The 12237-nt window shown below is 36.7% G+C and overlaps 1 protein-coding gene across 7 annotated transcripts in view; it reads left to right on the forward strand.

Annotated features, from left to right (window-relative positions):
- Positions 1-11758, forward strand: part of LOC123566531 (DNA-directed RNA polymerase II subunit GRINL1A-like) — a 28306-nt gene extending 16548 nt beyond the window's left edge. For all 7 annotated transcript variants that reach the window (XM_045360722.2, XM_045360723.2, XM_045360720.2 and 4 more), the window contains exons 4-7: positions 900-1021; positions 1733-1842; positions 3973-4061; positions 9197-11758. In XM_045360722.2, coding sequence (XP_045216657.2) covers positions 900-1021; positions 1733-1842; positions 3973-4061; positions 9197-9305 — 430 coding nt within the window. In that variant the 3' untranslated portion in view covers positions 9306-11758. The remainder of the gene's footprint in view (positions 1-899; positions 1022-1732; positions 1843-3972; positions 4062-9196) is intronic.
- The last annotated feature ends 479 nt before the right edge of the window (positions 11759-12237 follow it).

Here is a 12237-nt window from a genome sequence, read left to right on the forward strand (position 1 = left end):
TGTATTGCTCTTTAATACATGTCTTATTTGTTGGTATTACATTAGTGTAATAAAACTTTGTTGTTGATGTTTTTTCTAGTATAGGAGAAATTGGTCGAATTAACTTTGTCTATAATGGGTGATGAAAGAAGTAATTTCAGTTTTTCAGCAGAAAAAGCTTACATGTGATAAAAAAATCTTTCCACATTGAATTAAGCGCCTTGGAATGAAAATGATAAAATGCTTGAGTCATTTTATTCAATTTGTTTAATAAATTCTGTTTGAAAAGACACTCACAAAGTAGTGGCTGATTAAACAAATAGATCCACTGTTTCTATTTGTTGAAGAACAAACTTGTCTTTGCAAGTAATGAACAATTTCTGCACATGGAAGATAGGTTTAAGGCAAATATGTTTAGGTGTTTTGTGTTTAGGCTAGTCATCACTTAAAGATTTTCTCTCTGTGATTAGAACTGATTTTGATGATCAGGTTGACTTGGCTTCAAGCATTCAACCAGAATCGACCAGTCAGCCAGTATTTACCTGAACTGATCACTTTCGAGGAATTGACCAGTAGTTTTAACAGAACAATCCATGTACCGTATTTCATTCACTTGAACTTTTATCTGCATATTTTACGTTAAAACAACCAAACCTTCTCACAAAATACTCACTTGACCAGTTTAGGAGCATTTACCAGGTCAGTTTACTGTAACAGGTTTCATCTCCTTGCACTTACGTCATTTTGTTACCAACTGGCAGTGTATTACCTGAAAACATTTGCATACTTTGATTTAAAATTGGCAACAAAAACTTAAAACAACCTGCAAACTTAATTCAAAACAGCCTGCAATTTTTTATGTTAACTGAAAAATGTTAATAATGTTATGAATAGTTACAACATATATAACATATTTTCAGAGCGTTAAAGGTAGAACATATTGAGGATCTTCCTGATGAAATAATAAAGATGAAAGGTTCAAAGATAGTTCCAGATAGCAACAAACAACATCAAAGTAAGATGGAATGTAGTAACTTAAAAGGTAAAATTTACAGAACATTATATAATACAATGTATATAATTCATACACTGTTAACAATTCCATCAGATCTCATGGTCAGGAATTTTACTATCAGAACTAAAGTATTAATGTTGTACTGGATCAGCTGGACTTCCATTATCAAGTGGGGTTTTTTAATGTCCGTATTAAAGTGAAGTCAGTATACAACGGAAAATAAGGCTTAAGTGTTTTTACCAAGAAGGTTCAAAAGAAAGTGAACCACAAGATTGTTGTTAGTTTTTCAGTGACATGCAAAAGCTTTGGTGTCTGATAATGGGTGTCAGCAATTCTCAAGTTGTCAATAGCAACAAATAACCATAAAATAAATTGGGATCAAATGTCATTCTCGAGTAAATGAATCATCGAAATTCAAACAGTTCACGGTGACACCACAAAATGTCATTCTGTGATCATTAATATTCATTGGGGACTCAAAAGTTGAAATTAGTGAATTCATATCCACACGAAATAGCCGTTCTGGCCAAAAAACACAATATTTTATATCTACAAAATCAAATAGTTTCATTAGGAAATTACAAAATGTAGCTGGGACTTAATGAGTGGGATTTACTGATGCTGCAGTTATTGTCTTTCAGTTTAGTTAATTTTGCACTAAAGAAGCTACACAAGTGCATGTCAAACTTAAAATGACTTTATTCAGGTTATTTTCTGATCAAACCTGTTTTTTTGTAGTGAATGAAGAATCCGCGGCAGTACCTCCAAATTACAAGTTTTCTGAAGTGAAAATGATAGATATAAATGAATCTTTGCAGCTGCAGCAACAACAAAAACAAACTCGGGAGGTAAATATGCTGGCTTTATTCCAAATGAATAAAACCCAAATTTCCACAATGTTTCTATATTCACTAACTGTTCATATTCGCAAAAACAGGCTGTCCAGCGTCCCTAAAATTCCTACTTTTTAGCTCACCTGTCACAAAGTGACAAGGTGAGCTTTTGTGATCGCGCGGTGTCCGTCGTCCGTCGTCCGTCCGTGCGTCCGTAAACTTTTGCTTGTGACCACTCTAGAGGTCACATTTTTCATGGTATCTTTATGAAAGTTGGTCAGAATGTTCATCTTGATGATATTTAGGTCAAGTTTGAAACTGGGTCACGTGGGTTCAAAAACTAGGTCAGTAGGTCTAAAAATAGAAAAACCTTGTGACCTCTCTAGAGGCCATATATTTCATAAGAGCTTCATGAAAATTGGTCAGAATGTTCATCTTGATGATATCTAGGTCAAGTTCGAAACTGGGTCACGTGGGTTCAAAAACTAGGTCAGTAGGTCTAAAAATAGAAAAACCTTGTGACCTCTCTAGAGGCCATATTTTTCATGAGATCTTCATGAATATTGGTCAGAATGTTTACCTTGATGATATCTAGGTCAAGTTCGAAACTGGGTCACGTAGGGTCAAAAACTAGGTCATTATGTCTAAAAATAGAAAAACCTTGTGACCTCTCTAGAGGCCATATTTCTCAATGGATCTTCATGAAAATTGGTCAGAATGTTCACCTTGATGATATCTAGGTCAAGTTCGAAACTGGGTCACGTGGGGTTAAAAACTAGGTCAGTAGATCTAAAAATAGAAAAACCTTGTGACCTCTCTAGAGGCCATATTTTTCATGAGATCTTCATGAATGTTGGTCAGAATGTTCACCTTGAAGATATCTAGGTCAAGTTCGAAACTGGGTCATGTGGGGTCAAAAACTAGGTCAGTAGATCTAAAAATAGAAAAACCTTGTGACCTCTCTAGAGGCCATATTTCTCAATGGATCTTCATGAAAATTGGTCAGAATGTTCACCTTGAAGATATCTAGGTCAAGTTCGAAACTGGGTCATGTGGGGTCAAAAACTAGGTCAGTAGATCTAAAAATAGAAAAACCTTGTGACCTCTCTAGAGGCCATATTTCTCAATGGATCTTCATGAAAATTGGTCAGAATGTTCACCTTGATGATATCTAGGTCATGTTCGAAACTGGGTCACGTGCGGTCAAAAACTAGGTCAGTAGGTCTAAAAATAGGAAAACCTTGTGACCTTTCTAGAGGCGATATTTTTCAATGGATCTTCATGAAAATTGGTCAGAGTGTTTACCTTGAAGATATCTAGGTCAAGTTCGAAACTGGGTCACGTGGGGTTAAAAACTAGGTCAGTAGATCTAAAAATAGAAAAACCTTGTGACCTCTCTAGAGGCCATATTTTTCATGAGATCTTCATGATTATTGGTCAGAATGTTCACCTTGATGATATCTAAGTCAAGTTCGAAAATGGGTCACGTGGGGTTAAAAACTAGGTCAGTAGGTCTAAAACTAGAAAAAACCTTGTGACCTCTCTAGAGGCCATATTTCTCAACGGATCTTCATGAAAATTGGTAAGAATGTTCAGCTTGATGATATCTAGGTCAGGTTTTTAACTGGGTCATGTGCGGTCAAAAACTAGGTCAGTAGGTCGAAAAATAGAAAAACTTTGTGACCTCTCGAGAGGCCATATTTTTCATGAGATCTTCATGAAAATTGGTGAGAATGTTCACCTTGATGATATCTAGGTCAAGTTTAAAAGTGGGTCACGTGCCTTCAAAAACTAGGCCATTAGGTCAAATAATAGAAAAACCTTGTGAGCTCTCTAGAGGCCATATTTTTCAATGGATCTTCATGAAAATTGGTCAGAATTTTTTATCTTGATGATATCTAGGTCACATGTGCTCAAAAACTAGGTCACTATGTCAAATAATAGAAATAATGACGTCATACTCAGTTCAACACTGGGTCATGTGGGGATAGGTGAGCGATTCAGGACCATCATGGTCCTCTTGTTTTCCAGTTCATCAGACTGATCACAGTCATATCTTAGTTCTCATGTTTTTGTCATGCTGGTAGACTTTCTTGGTAGGAACAAACTTTTGCACATCTTTTACACTGTGTTGTTGCCTTTCAGGAACTGAATGCTGAGCTGGCGGCAGAAAAGCTGGCTGAGAGATTACACATTAAGATGGAAGCATATAATCCTGAAGGAGTTGATATGAGGTACATGTTTATCTTTTATGTTCATATCTATAGTGCTTTATGTTTTACTAAGACACATATTACCGTTTCCAGAACATTCTGTAAATATCCAACTCATTTTACCAATGTATCATTTTTGTAATACTCCCGTTTTGAAAAAACGGACGTATTATGTGATGGAGCATGCGTCTGTCATATGTCATAATTTGTGTCCGAAGCATAACTTTATAACCAATAAAGGTATTGACTTTAAACTTGGCATAAAGATGGTGATGAGACAATGTGCGGAGCACTTGAACCGGCTCTGTTGGTCAAAGGTCAAGGTCACAAATTGAGCTAAAAGTTCAAAACTGTCCATCATATTTTGTGTCTGGAGCATAACTAAATAACCATGCAAGGTATTGACTTCAAACTTGGGCTGTAGGTAGGTAGCAATGAGGCGATGTGCAGAGCATATGAATCGGGTCTGTAGGCTTAAGGTCAAGGTCGCAATTTGAGCTCAAAGGTCAAATCTATATGTCATATTTAATGTCCGGAGCATATCTTATTAACCATTGACTTCATACTTGGGATGTAGGTAGGTAGTGATGAGACGACTTGCAGAGTGCATGAAACAAAGTGTTAGGTCAAAAGTCTAGGTCAAATCCGCCCATCATATTTTCTGTCCAGAGCATAATTTAAATAAAGGATTGACTTGAAACTTGGAATATAGGCAGGTGGTGATGAGACAATGTGTAGAGTGCAACAATCTACATTACAACCCACCCCTGCAACCCCCCCAATTAAAAAAAAAATCAATTTATTTCTTGTTCTTTAGTATCCTGTCACCACCACTGCACACACACACCCTGCCCCCCCCCCCCCCCCCCCCCCCCCCCTCAAAAAAGAAGTCTTTAAATTTTGCTTTTCTTTAAATATTGCTTCCATCCTCCGCTGATAGAACCCTTTGGGCATATATTGCCCCACTTGGTGGAGCTCTTATTTCAAGACAAAACCTTTAGCAGCTTCATATTTTCCTCTGTGAAATACTACATGTACTAACAAAATTTAACTTTGTTTCCTGTCAAATGATTTTAGCCAAGTTTCTTGCTCTTAGATTTTACCATTGAGAACTACAAGGATCTTACAGGATGTCTGCCTGTGTAAAACAGAGCTTTCTCTTCATAGCCCAAGGGACAACAGGGAATGAGAAACCAAGCATAAATTATGTTTGTAATCCACATTTTTTAGCTCACCTGTCACATAGTGACAAGGTGAGCTTTTGTGATCACCCTTCGTCCGTCGTCAGTCCATCCGTCCGTCCGTCAACAATTTCTTGTCTGCACGATAGTGGTTTCATTTATGATTTTATTTTAACCAAACTTGCACACAACTTGTATCACCATAAGATCCCGGTTCCTTTCTTGAACTGGCCAGAGCCCTTTATAGGTTCCAGAGTTATGGCCCCTGAAAGGGCCAAAATTAGCTATTTTGACCTTGTCTGCACAATAGCAGCTTTATTTATGATTTGAATTTAATCAAACTTGCACAAAACTTGTGTCACCATAAGATCTGAGTTCCTTTCTTGAACCGGCCAGATCCCATAATGGATTCCAGAGTTATGGCCCCTGAAAGGGCCAAAATTAGCTATTTTGACCTTGTCTGCACAATAGCAGCTTTATTTATGATTTGATTTTTACCAAACTTGCACAAAACTTGTATCACCACAAGATCTTAGTTCCTTTCTTGAACTGGCCAGATTCCGTCTTGGGTTCCAGAGTTATGGCACCTTTAAGGTTCAAAATTAGCCATTTTGGCTTTTGCAACCATATAGAGACTTCATTTATGGTTTTATTAGCTCACCTGTCACAAAGTGACAAGGTGAGCTTTTCTGATCACCCTTCGTCCATCGTCTGTGCGTCCGTCCGTCCGTCCGTCCTTGCGTGCGTCAACAATTTCTTGTCTGCACGATAGTGGTTTCATTTATGATTTTATATTAACCAAACTTGCACACAACTTATATCACCATAAGATCTCGGTTCCTTTCTTGAACTGGCCAGATCCCATTATGGGTTTCAGAGTTATGGCCCCTGAAAGGGCCAAAATTAGCTATTTTGACCTTGTCTGCACAATAGCAGCTTTATTTATGATTTAATTTTTACCAAACTGGCACACAACTTGTATCACCATAAGATCTTGGTTCCTTTTTTTAACTGGCCAGATTCCATTATGGGTTCCTGAGTTATGGCCCCTGAAAGGGCCAGAATTAGATATTTTGACCTTGTCTGCACAATAGCAGCTTCATTTATGATTTGAATTTAATCAAACTTGCACAAAACTTGTGTCACCATAAGATCTCAGTTCCTTTCTTGAACCGGCTAGATCCCGTAATGGATTCCAGAGTTATGGCCCCTGAAAGGGCCAAAATTAGCTATTTTGACCTTGTCTGCACAATAGCAGCTTCATTTATGATTTGATTTTAACCAAACTTGCACACAACTTGTATCACCACAAGGTCTTGGTTCCTTTTTTGAACTGGCCAAATTCCATCATGGGTTCCAGAGTTATGGCCCCTTAAAGGTCCAAAATTGGCTGTTTTGGCTTTTGCAGCCATATAGACTTCATTTATGGTTTTATTTGATACAAACTTCCAAAATATCTTCAACAACAATAAATCTTAGATTCCATGACAAATCAGATCCAATCGTAGGTGCCAGAGTTATTTTATATCTGATTACCTCCCCTGATCGTAATCAAAATGGATTTATATCAGTAAGTACTTATAGGACTTATTTGAAATTTCATTATTGTCATTAGTTGGACTGAGCCAATCAGGGTAGATAACTATGGACTGATTTTATGTCAAATTACCTCCCTTTATTTCAAATTAAAATGGGTATATCTCCGTAACTAATGAAGATACTGATCTGAAATTTCATTTATGTCAACAGATTTATTTGGCAGAGCCTTCTTTTGTTCACTTACAATATATTTTTTTTTAATTACTTCCCTTTTACGTTACTATAAATAGCTTATTTTTAGGAACTTTTTTATTATTGGCCGTAGGGAAAAACTGAGACCACTTTTCTGTGGTACAACATGGATGGTACCTCCAATTTTTAGGTGCATTTTGATATATCTGTACCTTGTAAGAATTGTTTTTTTCTTTTTGGTTAAATTTCTTTCCTTTGTTGTTTCTGTCCTTTGGACTTAAATATTTTTACTGAGGACCTTGTCCTCAAGTGCAATGATAACAGGTGAGCGATATAGGGCCATCATGGCCCTCTTGTTGTTAGAGTTTGGAAAATAGCTTATGTATACAGTCTGTAAGTTATGACATAATTATGTCTCCCCCAACACTAGGGGAGACATATTGTTTTTGCACTGTCTGTCTGTTCATCCGTTACACTTAATTTCAGATCAATAACTGGAGAACCATTTGACCTAGAACCTTCAAACTTCATAGGGTGGCAGGGCTTATGGATGGTGATGAGACAATGTGCAGAGCACTTGAACCGGCTCTGTTGGACAAAGGTCAAGGTCACAAATTGAGCTAAAAGTTCAAAACTGTCCATCATTTATGACCTTTGAACATGGAAAACCGTTTCTGATCAATAACTTAAGAACCACTTGACCCAGAATGTTGAAACTTCATAGGATGATTGGGCATGTACAGAAGATGACCCCTACTGATTTTTGGATCACTTGATGAAAGGTCAAGGTCACAGGGACCAGAACATGGAAAGCTGTTTCCAATCAATAACTTGAGAACCATTTGACCCAGAACCATCAAACTTCATAGGATGATAGGACTTACAGATTAGATGAACCCTATTGTTTTTAGGGTCACTCCATCAAAGGTCAAGGTCACAGTGGCCTGAAGATGGAAAACTCTTTCCCATCAATAAATTGTGAACCACTTGATCCAGAATGTTGAAACTTCATAGGGTGATTGGACATGCAGAGTAGATGACCCCTATTGATTTTTGGGTCACTCCATCAAAGGTCAAGGTCACAGGGGCCAGAACACGGAAAATCGTTTCCAATCCATAACTTAAGAACCACTAGGCCCAGAATGTTGAAACTTCATGGGATGATTGGACATGCCGAGTAGATTATCCCTGTTGCTGCCAACCATCAGTGTCTCTTTGATTTTTGCTCTTGTCCCCTATTGACTTCTTGCCTATTACTACCATGTATTGGGGGAGACATGCGCTTTTCTACAAAAGCATCTTCTAGTTTCATGACTACTAGTGGTAATAGTGATGTCACAGAAGTGCACAATAGTTTTGACGAGATATTTCCCTAGCATGTGAGCAAGCAGCTCTATACTTGCCCTGCTTAGTAGGCAAAAGTATAATGATCTTACATGTCGGCTTGCCTAACCAATAAGAATGAGGAAAGACGTTAAAAATATTGAAAAGACATATACTGAGTATTTCCCAGCATTATAGTTTGTGACATCTGGTATTAAGGACGTCATATAAGTGTACGCTGTTTTAGACAAGGTATTTCCCTAGAGAATAACAGTGTTGTCACGTAGTTAAGGTCATGTAGTGACTTTCCAACTTTTAATGGTAGAGAAAGACCTAGGCATTATTTCAGGCAGGAGTGGCACTGGGTTGGAACCAACAAACTTTTGTTAGCCAGCAGAATGGCTTGCTCATATGATGACTATAGCATTAGTCAAACCAGCAAAGGTTGGGGACAAAGATTAAATGTCAGTGACCATAACCACTCAGCCAGTGATGCCCCTGTCATGACTGTTAAATTATGACTTTGCAACCCTCATTCTGACTTTATATAAACTTAGTTAAAGTAGCATTGATATGGCAAAGTGGTCATAGATACCACACTTTTTTTTTTTACATGATTACTGTTTTACACATACTCTGGTTTAATTCATAATTGGCACACATATTTACCACAACATGATGCTGTACAGGTCACGAACATGTTTCTTCCATTTAATGTAAAAGTAAAAAAAAAATAAGTCGTTGACTGGACACTCATGTCCATACAATACCATTGATTGTTAATCTTCATTTTGGTCATAATATTATGATGGTGTTCTATATTCCAGCAGTCACAGAGACAATAGTGATATTTTGGGCCGAAAAAAATCTTCAAAATATACTGTTCTAGTGTATGTTAAATTCTTGTTTCTTTTATTTCAGTTATCGAGGAGGTCAGAGTGTTGAAGATATAAACAGTGATGATGATGAAGATGATGCAGAGGCTGCTGGTTATGCAAGAACAATGGTACCTTCTGACACAGAGGATTGAGAACATTTCAATAACATTGCTTTCAGTAGTGTGAACATTATAAGTCAGGGATGTTTCTTTCTGAACATAAGAACAACAGGTGAAGTTGCAGATATTTCTGCCAGCATGGCAATTACACTGGAACTGTTCGACACACAGCATTAAACATTAACAGATTTACAGATAAATATAAAAAGAATGAGCACTACAGACATGGACAGTGATACACCTGGAGTATAAATCTATTTAACAGAATGACAGTATTTTTAACAGCAGTTCTCACATGTAAAATATGCAAACCAGTACCAAATATAGTTCTAGACATTTAGATGCTTAGAAAAAATCAACAGTGCACTTTCAAAAACAGATTTGACAATTTTGACTGCCTTATCTTAATACCATTATCATTTTAGAAGAAATGTTCAGCTTGCTTTGCTTGCAGAACATCAGATCAATAGTATCTATAATTGCTGAAGTGGATGAAACGAAAGTTATGATTTCGAGGTGAGCTAGTGAATAGTTTGGTAACCATAGCCCATCATCCTACATCATTATTTTTCCTGAAACATCTCCTCAGAAACTACCTGTAAGGATTACTGTAGGATCATTGCACAAACCTCTCTAAAATTTGTTCAATGGTTCTGCTAGCGCTTCCAGAGCTAAATTAGAAAAACCTGTAGACAGCTTCTTCTCCTGAACCACTTCTCTTAAGTTTGTTCAAATGATTCCACTTTGTTGCTTTAACTGGCAGCAAGAGCTGAACACAGACAAACCTATATAATGACTTCTTCTCATTAACAGCTTCATGGATCTTCATCAAACTTATTTTAACATCCACATTCACCCTATTCTTTTCAACTTAAAATTATGAAGTTCATTTTGTATGAACAACAAAAGGAAAGGTGCCGAAGTTACGAAAACGCTGCTTAGTGATAACGAGTAGCTGTTTTGACAACGTCCGCGTATAGTCAGCGAGAATGTTCCTTAGATGACGTCACTGTGGCAGATATTCCATTTAGTGAACAGAATGGCCAGGAAGCTGATTTTAATGTTAAATGCAACAAAATGTGTGCAGTTTATAATATAGCCGTGTTTACAAATAGAAAGGAAATATAAGAAATGAATTATTTTTTTCAGAGTTCATGTGAAATGAAGGACAGAATAGGATCGGCAAATTAAACATGAATTTGCTAGCGCAATTCATGGTTTGCCGATCCTATTTTGTCGTTCATTTCACATGAACTCCGAAAAAAATAATTCATTTCTTTATAAAAAGGAAAGAAGCCATGAACAAACTTCTTCTTATGAACCATTTAATGTCACTTATCAAAACTTGGTCTGTTTCATCCATGTATGGATCTCTCCAGTTTGTTGAAATGGTTCGGTTTGACTACTTTTTTGGGCTGCTAGAACTATAGATAGAAACAAATTTAGACATCTTCTACCCAGTAGTGAACCACTTCATAGTTCTTCATTACAATATTTTTCAAATTTGTTAGATTGGTTCTGCTTGACAGCCAAAGTGAAAATGAGGAGAACAAATCTTTAAAGGACTTCTTTATCTGTTATCATTAGCTGTTGGATGGATGCTCACCAAAGGTATTGATCAGGTTAACAACCTATGGGCCGCATGGCTCTCGTGTTTTGAAAATTTACAAACTAAACAAAGGAAATTGTGTCAAATACTAAGGCTAAATTATGCATCAGAAGATGTTAGATGTAAGAAGATGTTAGATGTAAGAAGATGTTAGATTACATTGTAATAGGTGATGTTTGACAAAAAATTTCAAAGGGAGCATGCTATAGGACCATGCTAGAAATTTTGCCCCATTTAAGCCAGAATCCTGGATCTGCTCCCTGATTTTGCATTTGAAATTTACATCTCAAGTTGTGTAATTCATGAAACAAAGTTGGAAAAGAAAAAGTTGCTGTTGATAATAGAAAATATAGTAAAGCACTGGTTACAGTGATCCTCAAGTTATCCAGGCTCTAGAGCCATCCAAACATCAAGAATATAAGGGAAACAGCCAAAGGCTGCTTGGATTGCTCAAGTCAACCCTGGTGCTCGAGCCATCATTACATGAGCAGGCATGTTTCACAGTATCATTTAATTATCCAGCTTTTTGCATATTTTCCAATTTTACCAGTTTCCCCTCCTCACACAAACACTGCTTTTAAAACATAGGGTAATTATTCCAGGAGCCAAAAAAAAACATAGAGCACTGAATATGCTCTTTCTTCTCTTATGAAATGAAACTGTGCTATTAATGTATTTGTGTTATTTGTTAAAAATATAGATTGGTTAGAAATATATATTACATGTATTTATGTCTTCTACACAGCTGAGTAAGTTTCCATATATTGTCACTAATTTTACAGGTAAATGCTTGACAAAGCAATTTTAAGATGTATTTATTTTCCTTGCAAAGGATATGTGTTTTTATTTTGGTTTTAAATAAAGAGAATTTGCTATAGTGAGTTTTCTTTGTTTCTAGCTCACCTGAGCAGTTGATGTTTTGTGATTGACAATTGTGTTCATCGTTGTCCTTGGTAAACATTTTACTGAATAAACAACAACAATAACAAGTTTGTCATAATTCATTTCTCATCATCAACATAACTCTAGCTCACATTTGTCAAAATAATGTCCCTTTTCGGGGGTTTCATAACTCTGGCTTACAATTTTCAAAATTATTTATCGTATAAATTTTGGTGAAAGATTAACATGTAAGTAGGTTTCTAGAAAATTCCAAAACTAATGCTTTAAAAATGCCACACAATGTCTGCATCATGAGGTGACCTCACAGCTCCTTTTTAGCTCACCTGTCACATAGTGACAAGGTGAGCTTTTGTGATCACGCAGCGTCCGTCGTCCGTCCGTCTGTAAACTTTTGCTTGTGACCACTCTAGAGGTCACCTTTTTCGTGGGATCTTTATGAAAGTTGGTCAGAAT

Source organism: Mercenaria mercenaria, chromosome 8, assembly GCF_021730395.1.
Source record: "Mercenaria mercenaria strain notata chromosome 8, MADL_Memer_1, whole genome shotgun sequence".
NCBI lineage: Eukaryota > Metazoa > Mollusca > Bivalvia > Venerida > Veneridae > Mercenaria > Mercenaria mercenaria.